Below are 21,173 nucleotides of genomic sequence, written 5' to 3' on the forward strand. Positions count from 1 at the left end.
ATATGCCTGGATTTAGGGTAGAATATAACTGCCTTGGGAAGATATGAAACTAGAATGAAGTAGCAGAGTTTTAACTATAAAAGAAGAGTGAAATTGGATATATTAGAATAAAGCAATTATAGGAAGCATAGAATATGACCCATCTTCCTCTCTGGCCAGTTGCTCATGGAACTTGGTGAGATCATGCTATGGGTCCCACTTTGAAGACCATCAAGTAGTGCAACTTCATAATTTTATAGATGTGAAAATGAAGCCTTAGAGTGACTTGCCCATGATTGCCCAGGTAGGATTTAGCAGGGCTGGGAATTAAACCTGAATCTTCAGGTTCTAAATTCAATTTTCTTTCCAATGAGTTAAACTGAATCTCGACACTTGAATACACATATCGTGCTGCTTCTGAGTCTTCTCAGGACTGGAGCATTCCATTTACCCAGTGGTCCCCCAGTGACCTATAGGAGTTTAAATCATGCATTTCTTAGGAAGGACTGTTCATTCATTTGAAAAGATCTAGTTCACTTAGGAGTTAAGAAATAATAACAAAGAATAAGATGCTCTTTGGCTAAGTCTTGATCCTCAGATCTCACCTTTTGCACCTGAATGGTTTTATACCCTCACTTACTGCACTCACCTTCCCAACATGCAGAGAATAGGTTCTATTTTCCCAGTTAATAGGCACTATAACCTATAAAAAGATAAATGTGCATTTTGATTCATTCTGAAAAGGACATTTGAAGGCCCCACAGACAAGAAAAATCTTGAAATTAAGTGAAAGGGACCACAACTAAAATATACATGTGCATTTTATGCCATCTTAAATGGACCGCTGGGTCTATACCCCTTAATCTAACAGCTTTATGAGATGATTATTTCTCCATTGCAAAACTAGAAGCATTATCAGTAAAGCTTCCATCCAGAGGCAGTGCAGTACGGTGCAAAGAGCCTGAGTTTAAAGCCTCCCTGTGTTTTTTGCTATTTATCTCCTCTTGGATAAGTTCCTTTACTACTTTGGGCCTGTTTAATTACTTATAAAATGAGGGAGATGGACTACATAACTACTGAATTCCTGATCTGTGATTCTAGAATATCCCTTCACTTCTCTGGGCTTCAGTTTCCTCAATCATGAAGGTTAAATAAAATGGCCCATGAGGTTCCATCTAGGTTGAAGTCTATGAACTTAAGGACTCTCTGAGCCTTGGTTTGTTTATCATAAAATGAAGAGTTTGGACCAGAAGACATCTGAATTCCTTTCTAACTTTAGTCATAAGATCATTCAAGATAGGTAGGCTTGTCTAAGATAAAAATAAATTTTGCAAAAGCAGAATGAAATCTATTGGTCCAGAAGAATGGCCCAATGCAAATGAACCAAGGTGCATTGACTCACGTCCACCATATTCAATCCAAATCTTTCACTCTTATCTGACTTGGAAATATAGTTCAGTTACCTTATTCACCTTGTTCCATCCAACTCTAGAATGGATCTGACAGTCTCCAAGGTGAAATGTTGCCTTCTGAAACCCAATTTACCTATTTCCTTAAGGTAGAGAAAAGAAATGCATATTTCAATTCAATTAAATTTGTTGCTCATTAATGGAAACCTCTTGCAATAGTGACAAACTCTTGCAGAATCTGTTCATTTAGCAATGGTTTGGAGATGGAGTTGGAAGAGGAGGAGGTTGCTAAAGCAAGTCTAATGTCTAGTAGCAATCTAAACCATCCACCAGTGGAGAAAGCCCACTCTTCTAAGATTCCTCCCAGCTGTTAAGAATAGCATTTGGTCTGTTCAGCTTTGGGCTAATATCCCTGATTTTTAAAGCATTGTTGAGGTTTTATAAAATAATCCAATAAGGAGAAAGATCTTAAAATGTCTTTGTGTCCTCAATTCTGGCTATATGTTTTTTCTTTCTAGATATGTGATTTTATCAATATAAGGAATTTCTGATAAGTAATGTCCTCTATTAAAGTGAATTTGCACCTTCTCTGCAGAGAGAATTGCTGAGACTTATATAGGAATCATGAAGAAAAGATGTAACAGCAGTGAGACAATAGAGATATTCTTTCTAACTTTATAGAATCTGACTGCCTACTCAGAGTAGATGCTTAAAATGCTTGTTGATTGGTAGAATGTAATCTGAAAGCAAGATTTTATACTTTTGTCTTTCTATGTCCAGTGCTAGCAGAGCACTGATGGTTGGTTGATTGAATGATGTGTCCCAAATATTATAAATCCAATGAGAGAGAGAATCATATCCAACTCAGTCTAATAGCAAAAAAAAAATACCACTGTGGCTTTAATAGCAAGCACATTAGCAGGTTTCCTTGAACCCTAGGCACTAATATCAATAAGACTGTGTTGCCAAAGGCCATCATTTTTCTTTTTTCCATGTCACAAGGGCCTAAAAATTCCAGGACCTTCTCATGATGAAAAAAAAAAAAAAAAACTCTCTTACCTCCAGAGAGAGAACGAATTAAGAGCAAATTGAAGAATAATTTTCTCAATTTTTCTTGCTTTTAAAAGACATGGAAATATGTTTTGCATGATTTCACATATATAACTGATATTTTATTGCTTGCCTTCTCAGTGGATATGGGAGGAGGTGGGAAGAAAGAAGAGAATTTGTAACTCAAAATTTGAAAAGGATGTTTAAAAAATAATAAAATGAAAAATGAAAAAAACAAACAAAAAAATACCAAGCTGATTCAGAGATGGTTTGAGCTAGAAGAAACCTTATAGATAATCTAATCCAATCTTCTCACTTTGCAGATAAGAAACCAATACTGAGAAAAGTTAAGTAATTGTTCACAGCTGGTAAATGACAAATTTGAGCCTCTCTTTCTCCAGTGCATTTTCTAAAGGCCAGATGTCAAGGAACCTCTTTGTTTCAACTCAATTTTTATCAAGTGCCGATTTTGGGTAATGAACAAAAGGGCCCAGCTCTAATAGTATCTCTTCCTAGAATCCATCCCTGCCCTCCAGACCAAAAAATGTATCTTTCTCCCCTCATCTAATTTTGTTGTAGATTATAGTTAGTATTCTAATTCTGGAACCCATAATCTTATTACCCTATGAGCTTATGATCTGCTGATCATAATAGAATACTTTCCATGGTCACCCTTAGTACAAAGAATATAGGATATGAAATCTGGTGACCTGGATTGAAATCCAAGCTCTGTTGTTCATTTGTGTGACTTCATTTTGTCTAAGCCTCAGTTTCTGCCTCTACAAATTAAAGGGATTGGGGTAGATGCCCTCTGAAGTCCAGTGCAGCTCTAAAATTGTACACCCTTAGCATATGGGGGATGATTCATATTTGAATATTTCTGGGTGCATGTCTGGTATTCTCTTCGCCAAAGCACCCCCTACCAAAGGTCACTGTCAGTGGCTAATACCTTCCATGCTTTGCCACAAAACATTGTTTTAAAATGAGACAACTTCCCATGATCTTCACAAGTAATTGGGTAATGTCACAAGAAACCATCCAACTTTTTTGTTTTTAAATTTTTTTCCATGTTCAGATTGGAGGAGCTCACAGTCAGAGAGGCACTGATAATGAGATAGAATCGACATGTTACCTAAAAACTGGTACAGAATCTGTGGGTCAAAAAATACATCATACAACCCCCAAAGCATAAAAAGCACAACATTAGAAAAACGTGCTCTATTTTTTTTTAACAATACCTGACATTCATAAGAGAACAAAGATGCAATTCACAGGGAAGGAAGGAAAGATGAAGCAGATGAGATAGTGAGATCTTCTCAAAGGGATGACAAAATGTATTCACAGTTTGCAGGTTTAACTTGAAAGCACCTGAAGGAGATTTCTGTGCTGTATGGACTGAATATCCATGTGTGTGACCTTTTGCACTTTTCTGGGAGATAGGGCTCATTCATTGGAGAGACCCTAACCCACTAGGGCCCCAAGAATTACACGAGTTGCGATGAAAAAGACTAAAAACCAAATTAAGTTGTGAGAAGACAGCATGCTGTTTAAACCCACATTATCCACAATGTTGTCAAATTTAATTTGCCACTGGAGAGGGCTCACTCGCCTTTTCTCTCAAAGAACACTGATCCATGTTATACAATATAATACCCAAGAATACCGGATTATGTACCTTGCACTGTGTTTCATGTGACCTTTTCTTCCTGTGGGTTTGATCTTTCCTTTTTTTTATTTCCTACTTCAAACTCAACTCTTGTCCTTCAAACACTTTGGGGCTTACCTAAAAGTGCAATGAGGAGATCAAATATGGCTGAAACGACCCTCATGTTGGCTATTTCTGCAATGGAGCAGTTCTAATATTCGATGCTGAATTTAAATGCACGGTGTGTGTCTCAAAGTGATAAATAAAACTATCTATGGAGAATAGAATTCTACAAAGTGAATTATATGAAGGAATTATACAAAGTGTTTCTACACCAGGATAGAGAAAAGCACAGATCAGATTTTCAGGGATATATGCAAAATTATGCATTTTGACTCTAACTTCCTGGTCCTCCTGGGATCTAAAAGAATACAGATTTTCTAAGTTTACTGTTATACCTTTCATCCCATGATGGGCAAAAGTGGAATGGCACAGATAGTGAAGAGAGTTTTAGAAACGTGTTTCCTATTTGGACTTTGAGAATTTATCCTTTACACAACAGAGTTGCAGAGGCATAATAAGATACTTAATAAATGCTTGTTGACCGGACAATCGAGTTGAATTGAATTAAAATGGATTGACTTGTTTGGATTTCTCCTGATTAGAACATGAGCTCTTTGAGGGCAGGGACCATTTTTTAAAAAAATTTATCTTTGTATCTTCAGTACCTAGCAAAGTATCTTACATATAGTAGGTGCTTAATAAATGGCTTGAATTGATTTGAAATGGATTGACTCGGTTATGTTTTCCCCCATTAGAACCTAAGCAGGAAAGGGACCCACAAGTGCAAAAATGTTTGTGGCAGCCCTTTTTGTAGTGGCAAGAAACTGGAAACTGAGGGGATGCACATCATTGGAGAATAACTAAATAAGTTATGGTATCTGAATGTAATAGAATATTATTGTTCTGTAAGAAATGACCAGCAGGATGATTTCAGAGAGACCTGGTGAGACTTTCGTGAACTGATGCTGAGTGAAGTGAACAGAACCAGGAGATCATTATGGCAACAAGATTATAAGATGATCACTTCTGATGGATGTGTGTCTCTTATACAGTAAGATGATTTAGGCCAGTTCCAATGATCTTGTGATGAAGAGAGCCATATACACCCAGAGAGAGGATTGTGGGAAGTGAGTGTGGATCACAGCATAACATTCTCACTCTTTTTGTTGTTGTTCACTTGTATTTTGTTCTCTTTCTCATTTTTCCCTTTTTGATCTATTTTTTGTACAGCAAGATTATTGTATAAACATGTATACAAATACTGAAATTAACATATATTTTAACATGTTTAACATGTATTGGATCACTTGTTATCTAGGGGAGGGAGTGGAGGGAAGGAGGAAAAAATTTAGAATACAAGGTTTTATAAGGGTCAATGTAGAAAAATTATCCATGCATATGTTTTGAAAATAAAAAACTAATTAAAAATTTAAAAAGAAACATAAACAGGGACATACTTTTGAGGAGAGACCACTTTTCATTTTTTATCTTTGTATCCCTATTGCCAGCAAAGTATCTTGCAATAGTGGATATTTAATAAATGTTTGTTGACTTGACAACTTGAGGTGAATTGAATCAAAATGGATTGACTTAAATGATTTTTCTCCCAAAAAGAATATAAGCTTCTTAAGACCATTAATGTATGTGAATTCCTAGACCCTAGCAAAGAGCCTGGCACAAAGTAAGTGTTTAATAAATAATGAATAAATTCTTGTTAAATTAAATTGAGAGTTGGTTTTGCTTGTTTGTTTGCTTTTAGGGCACGACTTTATCCTTTTTATTATTATATTGCCAGTGTCTACCACAATGCCCTGGATCCAGATGTTTAATCCATGCTGATTTTGGTTCAAAGGAAAACGAAATCACAATCCCAGCTTTGAGACTTGCTATCTGAGTGATTGAGAAAAATATCTTTACTTCTCTGGGCCTCAGAAATCTGTAAAAAGAGGGGAGTGGACTAGATGATTGCTACAATACCAAAATCTATAAATTGCAATGAATAATAAGTGTATTATTCTTGAGAATATCAACTATGTGCTTTCCTATATCAGCTGGGAATAATTACACTACTGGAAAATACTACAAGGCGCAAAACCAAGAGGAAAAAAATCTGAAAATTTCAAACAGAGAGAAAAATGTTTGGAATTGGCACCCATTCCCCCTACTCATATTGAGTGAATAAACTGAATTATTTGGGTACTGACTCTCCTGGCATACTGCTCACTGGTCCCATGGAATATGAACATGTCACAATTAGACCAACAGTAAAGCAATGGTTTATGTAGTTTAAAGTTTATTGTTAAAATGATTTTTTTAAAGTCACCTGAAGAGGTGACAACTTTTGAAGCATTTTCCAACTAAGGGGAGGGGTGGATGCAAAGCAGGTCAGCCACCATGTACACCAACCTAGCATTTCTCAGTCAAATGAAATATTTGCAAGGGGAAGAGAAAAATCAGTGTCACGCAGACTCAATTCCCATAGCAACAGTCATCTCTTTCTGTATCTAAAGTACTTCAGTTCTAATGGACAGCAGAGATGTGTCAGATGGCTGTTCCCCCGCCTTTTTTTTCCTCAGACTCAGCTACGGGTCGGGAGCTGAGCAGAGAAAGAGACAGAAGAGTCTGTGATCTATAGCACAAAGGCCCAGTCCAGGAAAAGGGAAAGAGCTCAGCAATTAAAACCCACTGAATTTTGAAAGAGGTTAAGAAAACATGAAGACCTAATGTGAATGAAGATAAAAATTACTTTCCCTAAGACAAAGGTGATTACTTGCAGAGATATTAATAAAATCTAATGCCTTCCAGGTTTTATCCCCAAGCTAAAATAGGAGTTCTTTACCTGGGTCTGTGACCTTAGGTAGAGGAGAGAAATAGGCAAACAGATGGACAGGAAGATGGACAGGTAGCCAGAAAGTGAAAGAAAAAGTGATAGATTAGATGGATAAATGATTCATAAATGATGAATCTATATTTAGGTCTACATAGATGAGAGAGAAAGAGAGAGAGAAAGAGACAGAGAGAGAGAGAGAGAGAGAGAGAGAGAGAGAGAGGAGAGAGAGAGAGAGAGAGAAAGAAGGCAGAGAGGGGAGTGGGAGCGAGAGAAAGAGAGAGAGAGAGACAAAGAGAAAGAAAGAAGGCAGAGAGAGGAGAGAGAGAGAGAGAGAGAGAGAGAGAGAGAGAGAGAGAGAGAGAGAAAGGAAAAGAATAGAATTTCAATCTATCTAATTGATTTCTTTTGAAATTTCTCTGTATTTAAGATTGCTTGCCATCTTGGGAGGCAGGGAAGGAAGGGAGAAAATATGTAACCCAAATTTTATAAAAAATGAATACTGAGTAGAAGAATTGCACGTGTTTAACATATATTGGATTACTTGCTGCCTAGGGGAGCAGGTGGGGAGGAAGGAAGGGAAAAATTTTGGAACACAAGGTTTGTCAAGGATGAATTTTGAAAATTATCTATGCATATGTTTTAAAAGTAAAAAGCTTTAATAAAAATAAACATTTTAAAAATGAATACTGAAAATATATTGCAATAAAAACATCACACAAAAAACATGATTCTGAGAATGGATCCACAGGCTTTATCACATTTTCATCTCTCTCTCTCTCTCTCTCTCTCTCTCTCTCTCTCTCTCATATACACACACACATTTACACATACAAAAGGTTAAGGACATTAGGAAATAGAAAGTTGGTCAACAAACATTTATTAAGTGCTCTATGTACGGGGTGCTGTGTTAATTGCTATAGATATAAAGAAAGACCAAAATAATTACTACCCTCAAGGAGCATAAATTCAAGCTACTAAGGAGTCCATGTGTTAATTGCTTTGCTCATACAAGATAAATAGCAAAGAGAAGGTGGCTTCAGAAGGGAAGCAAGTCTATTCTCATCTTAAGTGATGATATGGTCTATAAGCATTTATGCAACTTATGCAACAAAACATATACTCATGGAAAAACTACTCACCAGCTTTAAGTCAATATAAAAATCAGGGGACAAATATACTTGGAAACTCAACACAAAAAGAATTCACTCTTCCCAAGTCTCAAGGACCATTTTCTTTCTTTTTTTTCTTCTTCAGTTTCCGAAAGAGATGATATTAAATCACCTCATTCCCCATCTGGGAGGCACTTCAATAGGTCATCAGCTCCATTCCCCTTCATTCCATGGAGAAAGGAAAACAATAATACCCATAAGTGCAAAAAGCAAAGATTGAAAGTGCTTTGAAATAATGCTGATCACGAGAGTAGGGTTGTAAACCTCAGAGAGCATTTTGACTCATTCTCCTGCCAAATTTTCAGAAGCATTAGTGTTTTGTTCATCCGCTTGAATTTCATGGAGACAATTTTTTGTCTCAACATCCATTTCTTTGCTCAGTACCTGTACGATGGGAGAAAACAACAGACTGAGCTTTGGGGAGCTATTACAACGTACCCAACTATTCAAGGCCTGCCAGAGACATTTCTCTTTTTAGATTGAAAACTTAGGTTCATCGTTTGCTCAAACTCCTTCGAGGAGAAGGATGATCATCTTATGATGGAAAGAAAGCACCTGATTCTATAGCTATTTTGGCAAAAAAAAAAAAAAAAACACTTTAAGTTAAGTTGTCAGTGAGAATGACAGTTTCTACCTTATGAACAATTTTCAGAAACCTGCAGGGGTCCCAAATATATGTTTTATGACAATGTTTGGAATGTAAGTAGAATTTGTTACTATTTTCTTTCTTTTTTATTTCCTTTTTTTATTGTCTCCACAGGCAGCATAGAGTAACAATGATAGATAGCAATTATATAAAGCCTACTGTGTGCTATGTGCTTTTATAAATATCTCATTTGATTCTCAGAAAACCCTGGGAGGTAGGTATTATTATTCCCATTTTATAGATGGCAAAGAGGTGTTAAGTGTACCGTCCATGTCATGCAGCACATTACTGTCAGAGGTTGTATTTCAGCTCAACATTTATATAAAGCCTACTATGCATGAAGTGTTTTTTAAACTATTATTTCATTTAATCTTCAGAACAATGCTGGAGGATAAGTCTTACCACTGACCTCATTTTACAGATAGCAGTCAGTAGTTAAATGATTTACTCAGTACCATACAGTTAGTGCCTGAAGATGTATTTGAGTTTGGGTCTTCCTAATTCTAGGCTTGGCATTCTATACACTGGACCCTATTAAACCCATAATATGTGCTGAGTAAAAGTATATTGAATGAATGTGTGAACTCTTTCTGCTCTGAAGACTTCCCAGATGATCATGTTCCTCAGTCTGACAAAAGACCTGCTAACATTTTAGGAATGGAGCCAGAAGAGAAGATGTAAGAAAGGATGACCCTACCAGTAGGTTGTCCCATTCAACCATAGAGTCCTTTAGAAGGTTGGTTGGTCTGGAGAAGAGGCCACTGGGAAAACCCAGTTTTGCCACAGGAGACAGAAAATATCTTCATTTCTTTCTCTTCACCTATTATTATTAGTGCAGAAAAAAGAACTGAAGGAAGTCAGCTCCCATTGCCCAGGGTTGACAAGAAACAAAAATTAAATGAATAAACAGACCGAAAAATAAAGAAATTAATTTTCCTTTTGGCTCCCTAAAGAAAACTTATTTAAATTTCATGATTACCAATGATTGGCGGTAAACTGGTATAGTTAGAGAGTGCTAGATTTAAAAACGTCTTGACTTGAATTCAAACTCCACCTTAGATACTTATTTAACACTATGGCCCTGGACAAGTCATATTCTCTCTGTGACTCAGTTTCCTTCTGTGTAAAAAGCAAGATAAAAATAGCACCAATCTCACACTGTGGAGATCCAGTGAAATGAAAATGTGCAAATCATTTTGCTTATCTTTATGCTATTTAATCTGAGACTCCCAGTGTGGAAATAACCTCCAGTGTTGCAAATTGTCCCAACCTTTAACTAACAATCTTTGAGAACCGCCGGGACTTCTGAAAATTGACGTGTGCATCAGCCTGTAATTAGTACATGTCAGTGTTAAGACTTGAACACAGATCTCCTTTCCTCCTGTCCCAGTCTTCCCTGCACTAGATCATACTCTCTATTACTTTTATTCTCTGAAAATCCTAATGGAACCCAGCTGGCAGATGGCTCCTTCCCCCTGCCTTCTACAAAAGAGCAGAGAATGAAACTCAGAGAGTAAAACCCTAGGATTAACTATCCATTCTATCCAGGCTCTTGAAATGGTCAGTGACTGTTTTTCTATTTATTCCAATTGGCAGAAAAGGGGGGCAGGTGGTGAGGAGACCTTCACGCCATCTTTAAAAAAAATCTGTCTCTTCTCATTATAGGCTGCATCCTGTCATCCTTACAAATGGCTGAAATAAAAGGGTAACGTTTTTATGGTTAAAATAATGAAACAGAATTGAAGAATGTTTAAATGTTTATTTCCATGTTAAAAATGATGACTTACCCTGTGGTTAGAAGACACCTTTATATTGGAAAACTTTATTTCTGAAATATTTCAAGGGGAGGAGGGAGAGGAAGCAAAAACAAATTCCAGAGAACAATGAAAGATGAGGTTTAAAGACCTCAGCATCACTACCAATAACCCCAACCAAAAATTAAAAAAAAAACTATTTTCCTTCCAGATCAGAATTGTTGAATTTCTTGCACTTCAAGAGGCTGTAACTTGTCAGTTTACCTCTTCCATTTAAATATTTCAAGGGCTGATGTATATACACAGTCAACCTGCTGCCTTGTACATTACTTTCTCCAAATGCTTTCATTCCAATATACCCTTTAGCATCTTTGCTATGTTCTGTGCATTAAATTCAAAAAAAAAAGAAAAAAAGAAACATTTACTGTATGCTTTTAGCATAATTGTACCATTGTCCATTTAAAATACCTCATAGGTTATGTAAGTATTTATTCATATAATATATTATACAGGAAGGATGTAGATCTCCAACCAATTCATGGTAGGCTCCTACAGGGGAAATTCCCTTCCTCAATGCATATGGACTACCACTATGACTTAGAAAATGAATGTCTGAGGCTCATAGAGATCTAATAGTGTGTCCAGGGTCACAAAGTTGTTGGAGAGGGAATTTCAACCCATGTCTTCCTGATCCCAAGTCTAGCACTCTACTCCTAATGCCACATTTCCTCTCTAACTATTCCATAAAATGGTGCTTGGCTTTGAGAAATACTTTGCTAGATGATCTGTTTCTCTGCATACTTACCATTTAAGCCATGTGTATATGTCTATACCCACACACACACACAGTGGACTAGAGAATTGAGTCAAACATTGAGATAACTCATTGCTTTTTTTTTTTTTCCATTACATGGATAAGTCAGGTTAAGTGCCCCTTGTTTGATCCGAAAGATCCTATTGGATAGTTAGACAATGCACGGTTGTAGGAAGGATAGTAAGTGGAGGTGGATGTTTAGTAAAGAGACCCCTTAGTAAGAAGACAGCCATTTGCTGACTGGGTTAGTTTCTGAGGCTTTCTAGATCTTAATTTTTCTCATCTGTAGAAGATGTTGAACCAGATGTTGTTGAAGATCCTTTCCATCATCAATTAGTATGATTCTTTGACTGCCATTTTGCATCAGAAGCATAAGATCTATGGGGGGGGGGGCAATGCAGGAAGTGCTGGCTCTGCAGTAGGATTCAAGTACCTGGATTCAAATCTTACCTCCTACACACATATGTGTATATGTATATCATGAGCTTACATAATACATATATGCATGTAGGTGTGTAAACACACAAACTAGTGTGCATACACACAAACAACCCACTGCAACTCTCTGGGCTTTAGGAAAATAAGAAGGTTAGAAGATCAGAGGTATCAAACTCAAACCTTCAAAAGTCTCCAGTGCAGTCATTATCAGATTAAAATGTAACTGGGAAATGTTTAACAAAAATAAATAGTACAGTGCAACATAGATGATGTTAATGTGTGGTTCTCTAAGCATCAGGGATTTATTTGCATGTGAATTTGCTGCCATTGGACTGGAAGATCCTCTAAGGTCTTTCCTAGTTCTAAATCTATGACCTTACAACTACTTTAGTAAAATTTTTAAGCATAATTGCCTCCAAAAGGGACTGAAAAAAAAGATGAGATGAAAAAAGGATTATTAAACAGGCATATCAATGGAATAAATGTTCTGCTTTCCATTATACTAGTTTGGCTGTTATGGAAAAGAAAATCCTCCCAAAAGCAGTTTTCCTTTTTCTGATTCTATACACAAATGGAAGAGGTGCTGTTTATGCCCTAAAATTTGAAAAAGAAAAGGTGGGGGAAGAGTTTTAGTTTCTTGTTGCCTTGCTATCTAATATGATAATCAAATTGCTCTCAAATCCCTTCTTAAATTTGTAGGAAAGTCAGACTTCTGGTTTGTAGGAAATATTCCTGTTTCCCTCCCTTTCTATTTCTCATTCTTATGCCTTAGTTGTAGGACAACCATGCTAAACCAGGCTTAGTGATGAATACTTATGAACCTTGTGGGCTCTGATATTAGGGCAATTAAAGTTGGTTGATCACTTGAGTTCAAGAGGTCAAGAGTTCTCAACTTTCCACACCATACCCACCATCAACATGGTAAGCCCTAGGAAATGGAAGGGGCACCAGGTTGCTTGAGGAGAGACAAAAAAACAGGTCTAAACCAGATATCAACATTGGAATCACTTCATTAGTGGTCATGAGTAGCTTCCGTACTTCCATCCTAGATGAGAAATACTATCTTTGGGGGAAAATAACATGAAAAAGATTGGTTTTAATTTTTAGGTATTCATTTGTTGATTTTGTTGGTTTAATTTCTAAGTATTTGTAGATCAATAATCTAGCAAACATTTGTTAAGCCTTATGTACCAGGCACTGTACTAATCCCTGGGAGTATAAAAATAAACCCAGGAACTGACCTTAAGGAGCTTACATTCTAATGGGATGACTGTCCTCTCACTGGAAAAGTTAGGAGTTCACTTCCTCTTGCTTCTATGTTAGCTCTCAATTCAGTGTCTACATCTGCTACAGGGTATGTCATTTTATTGCATATGACCCTGCAAGTGAAGGTGGAAGTTTCAGAGAGCGAGATAATTAGATGGATAATTAGAGTTATCTAAAAGTGTGATGAGTTTTTGGAATGATAAACTCATAGAGGGGAGGAATTATTTCATTTTCAAGGGTTTGTATATCAAGACAGCAAGGTAGAAGAGTGGATAGAATTCTGGACCTGGAGTCAGTAGACTCATCTTCAAATCCAGCCTCAGATACTTGATGGCTGTATGACATGGACAAGTTGCTTAACCTCTATTTGCCTCAGTTTCCCCAAATGAGCTGGAAAAGGAAATGACAAACTACTCCAGTATCTTTGCCAAGAAAATCCCATATGGGGTCGTGAAGAGTCAGTCATGATTGAAATAACTAAACAACAAAATAATCGAGCATGCTGCTGGTAACACAGTAGGTACTTAAATGCTTCTTAATTGAATGAATGACTGACAAACTATCTTTGGAAGTCAGGAAGACTGATAGAGTAATAGATCAAGAGCTGGAAGAGACCACATTGGCCATCTAGTTCACTCCCTCATTTTATACATGAAGAAACTATAGAATGGATGTGGAATCTAAACTCCTATTGGGAATGGACTACTTCATTTTTGTCTTTGTATCCCATAATCTAGCACAGTGCCTTGTAGACAATACGCATTCAAAAAAAGCTTTTTTAAAAATTGAATAGTAGATTTTCTCTCATTGGACAATATCTTGTTGGTGATGCTACAGAATTTAAGTTCCTCAAAGGAGAAGACTGTTTAATTTTGGAGTTTGTATCCAGATTACCAAGGTCAGTGTCTGTCAAACATTAGGTGCTTAATCAATGTGTCGAATAACAATAAAATGGAACAGATGAGATTCTATTTCAAGGATGGATTTCATTATAAGGATGCATCATGGCATAGTGGTAAGAATATGGGAATTAAAATCAGAAACTGTAGATTCTAATCTGGTCTCTGTTCCTTATTTATCACCTTTAGAATCTTGGATATATCATTTAATTTCTAATTTTTAGTTTACTCATCTATACAATAAGGGAATTGTATGAAATGATTTCTAAGGCCTCTTTTAGCTCTAAATCCATTGTTTTAGGGACTCTGCAGTTAACTTACCAGTGGCCCAAAATGTGAATGTGTTTTGGGTCTTTATTAAATGAAGCATGATATAGAAAAAGATGGGCATATATCTCTGTCCTCTGACCTGGTCAACTATATTTACAGTACTTGGGTCACTTCTGGACTCAATGCTTTCATAATTTATGAAAGACATTCATAGCTGGAGTATGTCCAGAGGATACCACCCAAAATCTTGAGTTTCTATCAAATAAGTAACGGGAGAAGGGATGGGGGATGAAAAAAAGTTTAAGAAAGTAGAAAAGAAGATTGGGATGGGAAAGTCATGATAGCTGTTTTCAAATATGCAATGGACTCTCATATGGATAAGGGTTTGAACCCGTTCTACTTGGGCCAAGAAGGCATACTCAGGAGGATATGGAAAAATTATAAAGCAGCAAATTTATAGTTGGGGTCAGGAAAAATTTTCAAACAATGGGAACCATCCCAAAGTGAAATGGGCAATCTTAACATACGGTGACCCTTTCAATTTCTCTACTGGATGTCTTCAAATGGAAGAAGGATGAACATTTTAAAGTATGCTATAGTGGGAATCCCTTTCCAGTCTGAATTGGCTTACATGTGACTGTTGAAATCCTTTCCAAATCTGAGATTTTGTGATTTGAGAATTCTGTGAAGTTTTTTGTTTGTTTGTTTGTTCCCCGATCCACTCACCTAACCCTTGAGATTCTGTGAATTTAGGAGCCTAGTATCTTGTGTGAAGTCATGTGAAGGTAAATCTAAACTTTTATTCTCAAAGAAGCAGCAATTACTTCCAATTTTTTTCTGGTCTAACTACTTTCTCTAGCCAGTTCTATAGAGTTCCACAATCACCAGGATATTTTAATAAAAGCTCATGATATTTTTTTCTTCCTTTACATTATCTAAATAATTTTTTAGATAAATAAGGACACTATGGACAGAACAGGATTTTGTTTTCTTTAACCTGGTGCCTTTAGTAATCAGCAAGTAGAACAGATCAAATTAGTCATGTCTTGTATATGACTGAAATATAAAGTATATCAAAGATATACACTATTTAAAAACCAATTGACCATCAGCAGACAACTGGACAGTCTCTTGGTCTCTTACTTAAATATTACCTTGGGTGGAATATGATGGGACACACCTGCAATACCAGCTGCCTAGGAAACTAAAGCTGAGGCTAGGAAGCTTCTTCCTAGGGGATGCTGAATTGCAACAAACTAAGCCATTTCAGCATTAATAATAAGTTTGGCATTATTGGTATGAAGCACCAAGAACAGGGAGCTGCAAGGTTGCTAAGAAGGTGCAAAGCAGCCCAGGTCAGAAAAAGAGCAGGTCAAAACTTCTGTGCTGACTACTCATAATGGGTCCAAGCCCATGGGTACATATCTAGCATGGGCAAGATAGGGAGATCCAATCTTTCAAAAATTAAACAAAAAAAAAAATGAAAAGATATATTATCCAGGGAAAGCCCACAAATTCCTTCTGATTTGGGGGTGGCTGAGTGAAGTATTCCAATGTATTTTTAATGGTCTCACATTTCTTGTAATTAACAATAAAAGGCTATTACAGAGACCAACCTCTGGCTTTTTAGTCCTTATCCAAGTGACTTTTTTCTATGCTGTTTCCTATAGCTGCCAAATTCTAAAGACCTTTGTGCTTGTCTTCTTGTTGTACCCTCCTACTCCTTGGAAAAGCTCTTAATTTGCAAACTGATTTAACTACAGTTCTCAGTGCAAAAGGGAGCGCCTTTTTAATTTAATTTACTTTTCCAAATCCTGTTGTTATCAGCATGAAGAGGGAGGCTCAGCCCACTCTTGATTCAGTTTAGGCCCTTATATTTCAATAATTTACCTTCTTTATGCTTAGGACAGGCAAAGAGACTCAAAGTAAAAGAAATGAAATTTTCTTCTAGTTTCATTTGAAGAATCTGTTTTAAAAGACTCTAAAAATCTATCGGACTCAATAAATTGAATTAAAACTGGCAGGAAAATTAAAGATAAACTGATCAATTCCCTTCATTGTACAGATTAAGAATCTGAGGCCAAAAAAAAAAGTTAATTATTTGCCCCAGTTCATAATAAAAAAAACAGGGCGAGGATTTGAAACCAGGTCCTGGAACTTCAAAAGCCACTATTTTTCCACTTTACCATGATGTCTGTCTGCTATAATTTACCTACTTGATTGGATAGGGACTATAACTCCATAAACAGCCCTTGCCATACTCAAGAATCCCCCATCCTTTCTTCTCCATACTCTTTTTTTCTTTCTTTCTTATTTCTTTCTTATTGAGTTTTCTTTTTAAAGCAAATGCGTCTAGGAGTCACAAAATTTCATCCTTTGGCCAAAAGGAAGGGACTTTCACATTTTTACCAAACTTCTGATCTTGAGCACAAATGCAACAGCCACAGAATGCTGGCTTCATGCATTATTTGTTTGAAGTTTCTCTTCCAGTAGGTTTCTGTCTATTCTACATGGTACCCAGTATGTTGTATAATTAAATCCCATAATCCTGGAAGCATGAAATTAAGGAAGACCTTCTTGACAGCAGACATGATTAAACCTTGGAAGGTTTTTAGGGGGACTTTGTGGAGTCTCTGTCCCTAGAAATCTACAAAAATAAGACTACTAATCCTATATGTCGGATGTCTCAATCAGCCTTCAGCCTACCTAGAAAGAGAGAAGTGGACTAGACAACTTGATCAGCTTATGTCATTAGTAAACAACAGGGGTTCAAGAAAGTCCTCCCAAGAGAAGTCATTCTAGTCCAGTTTCTGCCCTGTGTCTGCAGAAATAAAATAAAGACCTTGACATATTTTCCCTGCTGTAGAATAAATTTTCCTTTGACTGAAGATCAACCATCCTGTTCTTCCAGTGATATTTCTTTTCTGTTTAAAAGTTATAGAGAGATGGCCCATTGTCTCCTTTTTCTTTTGCCACTTTCTATTCCCAACCCTTGTGTTTGTTTATTTGGCTTGATCATAAAAACTATTCCATCAACTAGGGAATAGTCACTTCTTTCTGATGATTTTTTGGAACAATACCCATCCCTTTTCTCCCTCAGTGCACATCCTCCAAAGATTTTGTCTCCTCCAGAATTATGATAATGGATATTTTTCCAAGTCACTGTATGGATGGATTTCTACATATTGCTAAATTAGAATACCATTTTTATTAATAATAATAATTATTGTCCGGGTGAGGAGGAGGAACACAGAGAATTTAATCTTCTGCTATTTCCTAGGCAATTTTCTTTCTGCATATATCAGTTCTAATTTTAGATCTCCATTTGGATAATAAAATGTGTTGACCACAGCGTGCTTATATAAATACAGCTGTTTTAATTGAGACATTTTTCCTCTATGAAATAGAGCCCCTAGTTTCCCATTAATTTCCAGTTGCCCGGGACGAAAATAAACTGACTAATGCCCCATTAATATCCCCTCCTCTCCAAATTGTTCAAGCTCTAGGTGGAAAGATGCCAAAGGACGTGCTCCCCACCCCCCAGCCTGCCACCAGGGATTCCAGAGAGGAAGAAGAAAAGAAGATGAAGATGAGATTCTTAGGGACTGTCCCTAAAAGCTAAAACATGGAGAAAATCAGCATCCAGATGGACACAGCATAAACAGCATGGCAAAGACAAGGAACTAAATTTTTATATGAATCAAAAGAATCCCCAAAAAGGAAAATTTGAGATTTCTTCTCTTCCATTGTCTAAAAGAAACCCAGAGGCCACGTGAACTAGGGGAGGGGTGGTATAAATGTATATAAAAAACCATGAGCACGGCTCATCACAAATAAAATGAAATGGCTACATTCAATTATCTTTCAAAGATGTCTATTCTCAGGCCAAGGGTAAGGAAATGTCCACTGTGCTTTACAAAGGACTAGGAATAGAAAAAAAAATCAAACCCCAGGTCCTCTCTAATTCCAAACGGCTGTCCATCATGAGATGCCATGAATCTCACATTGTGTCCCGTGGGGTCGGAGTTTATTTGTATTAGCACTGTGCTAGTACCAGGCAGTATCAAAAAATGGCTGTCTTAGACCCCTTCCCCCCAAGCCCTTCCAGAATCCACCACATGGTTTTGAAGAGAGGTGCCCTGGCTTCAAATGAAACCATCATAGCTCTGCTACCCACATGTGAAGTGGTCCATCCAGACCTCCACGACTTGAGCTCAACTTCATCCTCCCCTATTGCTGACAGGACTTCCTGCTCCATCATTCCAAAACAGAAGGCATAAAGGTGAATACAAACATAATAAAGTAGTTTACATCTGGTCTTGCAGTCTTTCCATATAGTCTCTAAACTCTTGCGAATCCCCAAGACTCATATCTGGACAAACCCACTTGATATTATCGTCACTGTCAAAAAGGATAGAGTTGGTGTATGGGCCTCCATCCTCGGGGAGAATAGTGGTATATGAAGTAAACTTGACTCGTTTCCTTTTCGGGCCAGGATTGAGAGGTTCACTTTTTATTTCTTTTTCATAAACATAATCAGCAGGACTAAGGAGATGGCTGTGTAGTGCTGACTGAGAGCTGCCATTTAGAAGGAAGTTGCTCTCCTCAAACTGCATCCCACGATCGAGCATGGTGGTGCATTCCTCCGATGGAAGGGAGATATCCACGGGGTTCTCCAAGAGCTCCACTTCATTCCCGAGCCAAACCCAATCGTGAGAGTGGGGGATATTTCCTTGCTCACTCACTGCAAACCTTTTGTGTCGGTACTTCCAAGCAAATGCCACACAGTTGATTAAGAAGACTAAAATAGCCAGGCAGAAGACACAGAGTAGGGCATACATGCCAATCTCTAAATCTGTTAATCCCCTAGAGGTCAGTGAAAGATCACTGGGATTATTTGGCTCTGGTAACTCCACTTGGGTAGGGAAACTTGTGAAGCCATCTGCATTATTTTGGAGTTGGCCATTCTCAAGAAACTTGTTCCCCTTTCCCTCAAAAGATGATTGTGGAGTCGTACTTTTATTGCCACTTTCTTCCTGGCCAAAAGAAGTACCATGTTTGGCCCATTCCTGTATGGCCCTCTCCTGGTCTCCTTCCCTCTCTATGGAATTACTGAGGTGCTCTTTATATTCACGATTGACACCCTCAATGTCATTGGTGCTTCCTTGGCTCTCATCCACTTTCTGCCCAAATTTTACCCTGACGCTTCCTTTCCCAACCGCCAGAACGCTCTTTCTCTTGGTCTTCTGACAAGGTTCACTGATCATCATTTCTAACTTGATCAACGGTCCTTGCCCTTCCCCCTCAGCAACCACAATGGGCCACTTGGACTGGAGGCTTGGCTGGGCAGACACCACCATCTCATCCAATGATGTGACGGCAACGGCGAAATCCTTAGGATCATAAATATCTAAAGGAGTTACCGAGCCGTCGCTGAACAAAAGCCAAGAACTGACTATTGCTTCCTAAAGAAAAGGAAAAGAGAATATGACATTATAATCAGAGTAAGAGGAAATTACTTATATACTCATGCATTTATTTATTTCAGGTCCAACTTATGCTTTCCTTGGCATTGGAAATTCCAACCTGTCATTTCATTGGCATAGGTAATGCCAGGTGTGAGAAAGAAAACTTATCTGCAACTTATTGTCTTAAATTTAAATAAAAAGCCCAAAATCATACAGTTAATATATATGTCAATGGTGAGACTTGAACCTGCTGGAATATAATCTCCTTGAAGGTAGGTACTTCTATTGTTTTTGTCTTTCTATTCCTATCAGACAGCTTGCTTTCTGGTACATACTCATAAAATTGATTTCTAACCCCAAGATTGGCTCTCTTTCTATTATACCATATTGTCTCTTTCAGGGTACTACAAAAGTATAGCTATATATAGATAGATAAATATAGATATAGATATAGATAGTTATAATATAGATATATGTTATAGATATATAAGAAAATATATAATATATATAATGTGTGTATTTACATATATATACATACATATATGTGTGCATATCTATCTACCTATCTATAGATACATGAAATAAGCAGCTAGGTAGAGCACAAGAGTTCAAATCTAGTGTTAGACACTTAACACACCCTAGCTGTATGATTCAGACAAGTCCCCCCAATTGCCTTAGCAAAAAAAAAAAAAAAAAAAAAAAAGTACATATACTCTCTTTCAAATTATCCTGTATTTATGTTGTATTTATATGGGAACATGTTGCCCCCTGGTATTATGTAAGCTTTTCAGGGACAGGAACTGTTTCTTCCTTCATTGCATGTAAATCTCCATTCTTTAGTGGAATCCCTAGCACATAAAAGATGCTTAATGGATGCATATTAATTGATTGATTGATTGATTTCTGTCTTTCTGCCCCGATACCTAGAATATAACATGGCACATAGTACACATTTATTAAATACTTGTTGATTGCTCAATTAATTGATTAATGGACCACTTGGATTGAAGACTTGGCTGAGTGGACAACTTTATTTCATCTAATGAAGAGACATTAACTGCCAAATCCTTGAAATCATAAAAGTCCAAGGGCATCACCAAGCCATCATTGAACATAATCCAAGAATTAATGATTGCTGGTAAAGTGTTGTTTTTTTTTTAATTTACAAGATTAGAAAAACAAGCACAATATACATTTATTGTATCTGAAGTGAACTTTAGAGGTTATTGGATTGTTTGAAAATATTTTATTTTGATTTTTTTTGTATTGTATTAAAGTAATGTTAGCAACAAAGACACATTTCCATTAGCACAAAGATCCAGTGATTTGTTTAATGGATAGTTTTTTTTTTTTTTAATTGCATTAATTTATAGCATGACATATAAATGAATTTGGCTCTGACCTTTGCAAAGCCCATTTTGAAATATCAGGCAAAGCATCAGAATCATTTCCAGGTGCAACTAATCAGCCCAC

General features: G+C 37.0%; 1 protein-coding gene across 1 annotated transcript in view; it reads right to left on the reverse strand.

The window, feature by feature from the left end:
* Positions 1 to 10,530: 10,530 nt before the first annotated feature.
* TMEM132B (transmembrane protein 132B) overlaps positions 10,531 to 21,173 on the reverse strand; it is a 660,968-nt gene continuing 650,325 nt past the window's right edge. The window contains exon 9 of the mRNA XM_051972617.1: positions 10,531 to 19,697. Coding sequence (XP_051828577.1) covers positions 18,540 to 19,697 — 1,158 coding nt within the window. The 3' untranslated portion in view covers positions 10,531 to 18,539. The remainder of the gene's footprint in view (positions 19,698 to 21,173) is intronic.

Source organism: Antechinus flavipes, chromosome 1 (genome assembly GCF_016432865.1).
Source record: "Antechinus flavipes isolate AdamAnt ecotype Samford, QLD, Australia chromosome 1, AdamAnt_v2, whole genome shotgun sequence".
Classification (NCBI taxonomy): domain Eukaryota; kingdom Metazoa; phylum Chordata; class Mammalia; order Dasyuromorphia; family Dasyuridae; genus Antechinus; species Antechinus flavipes.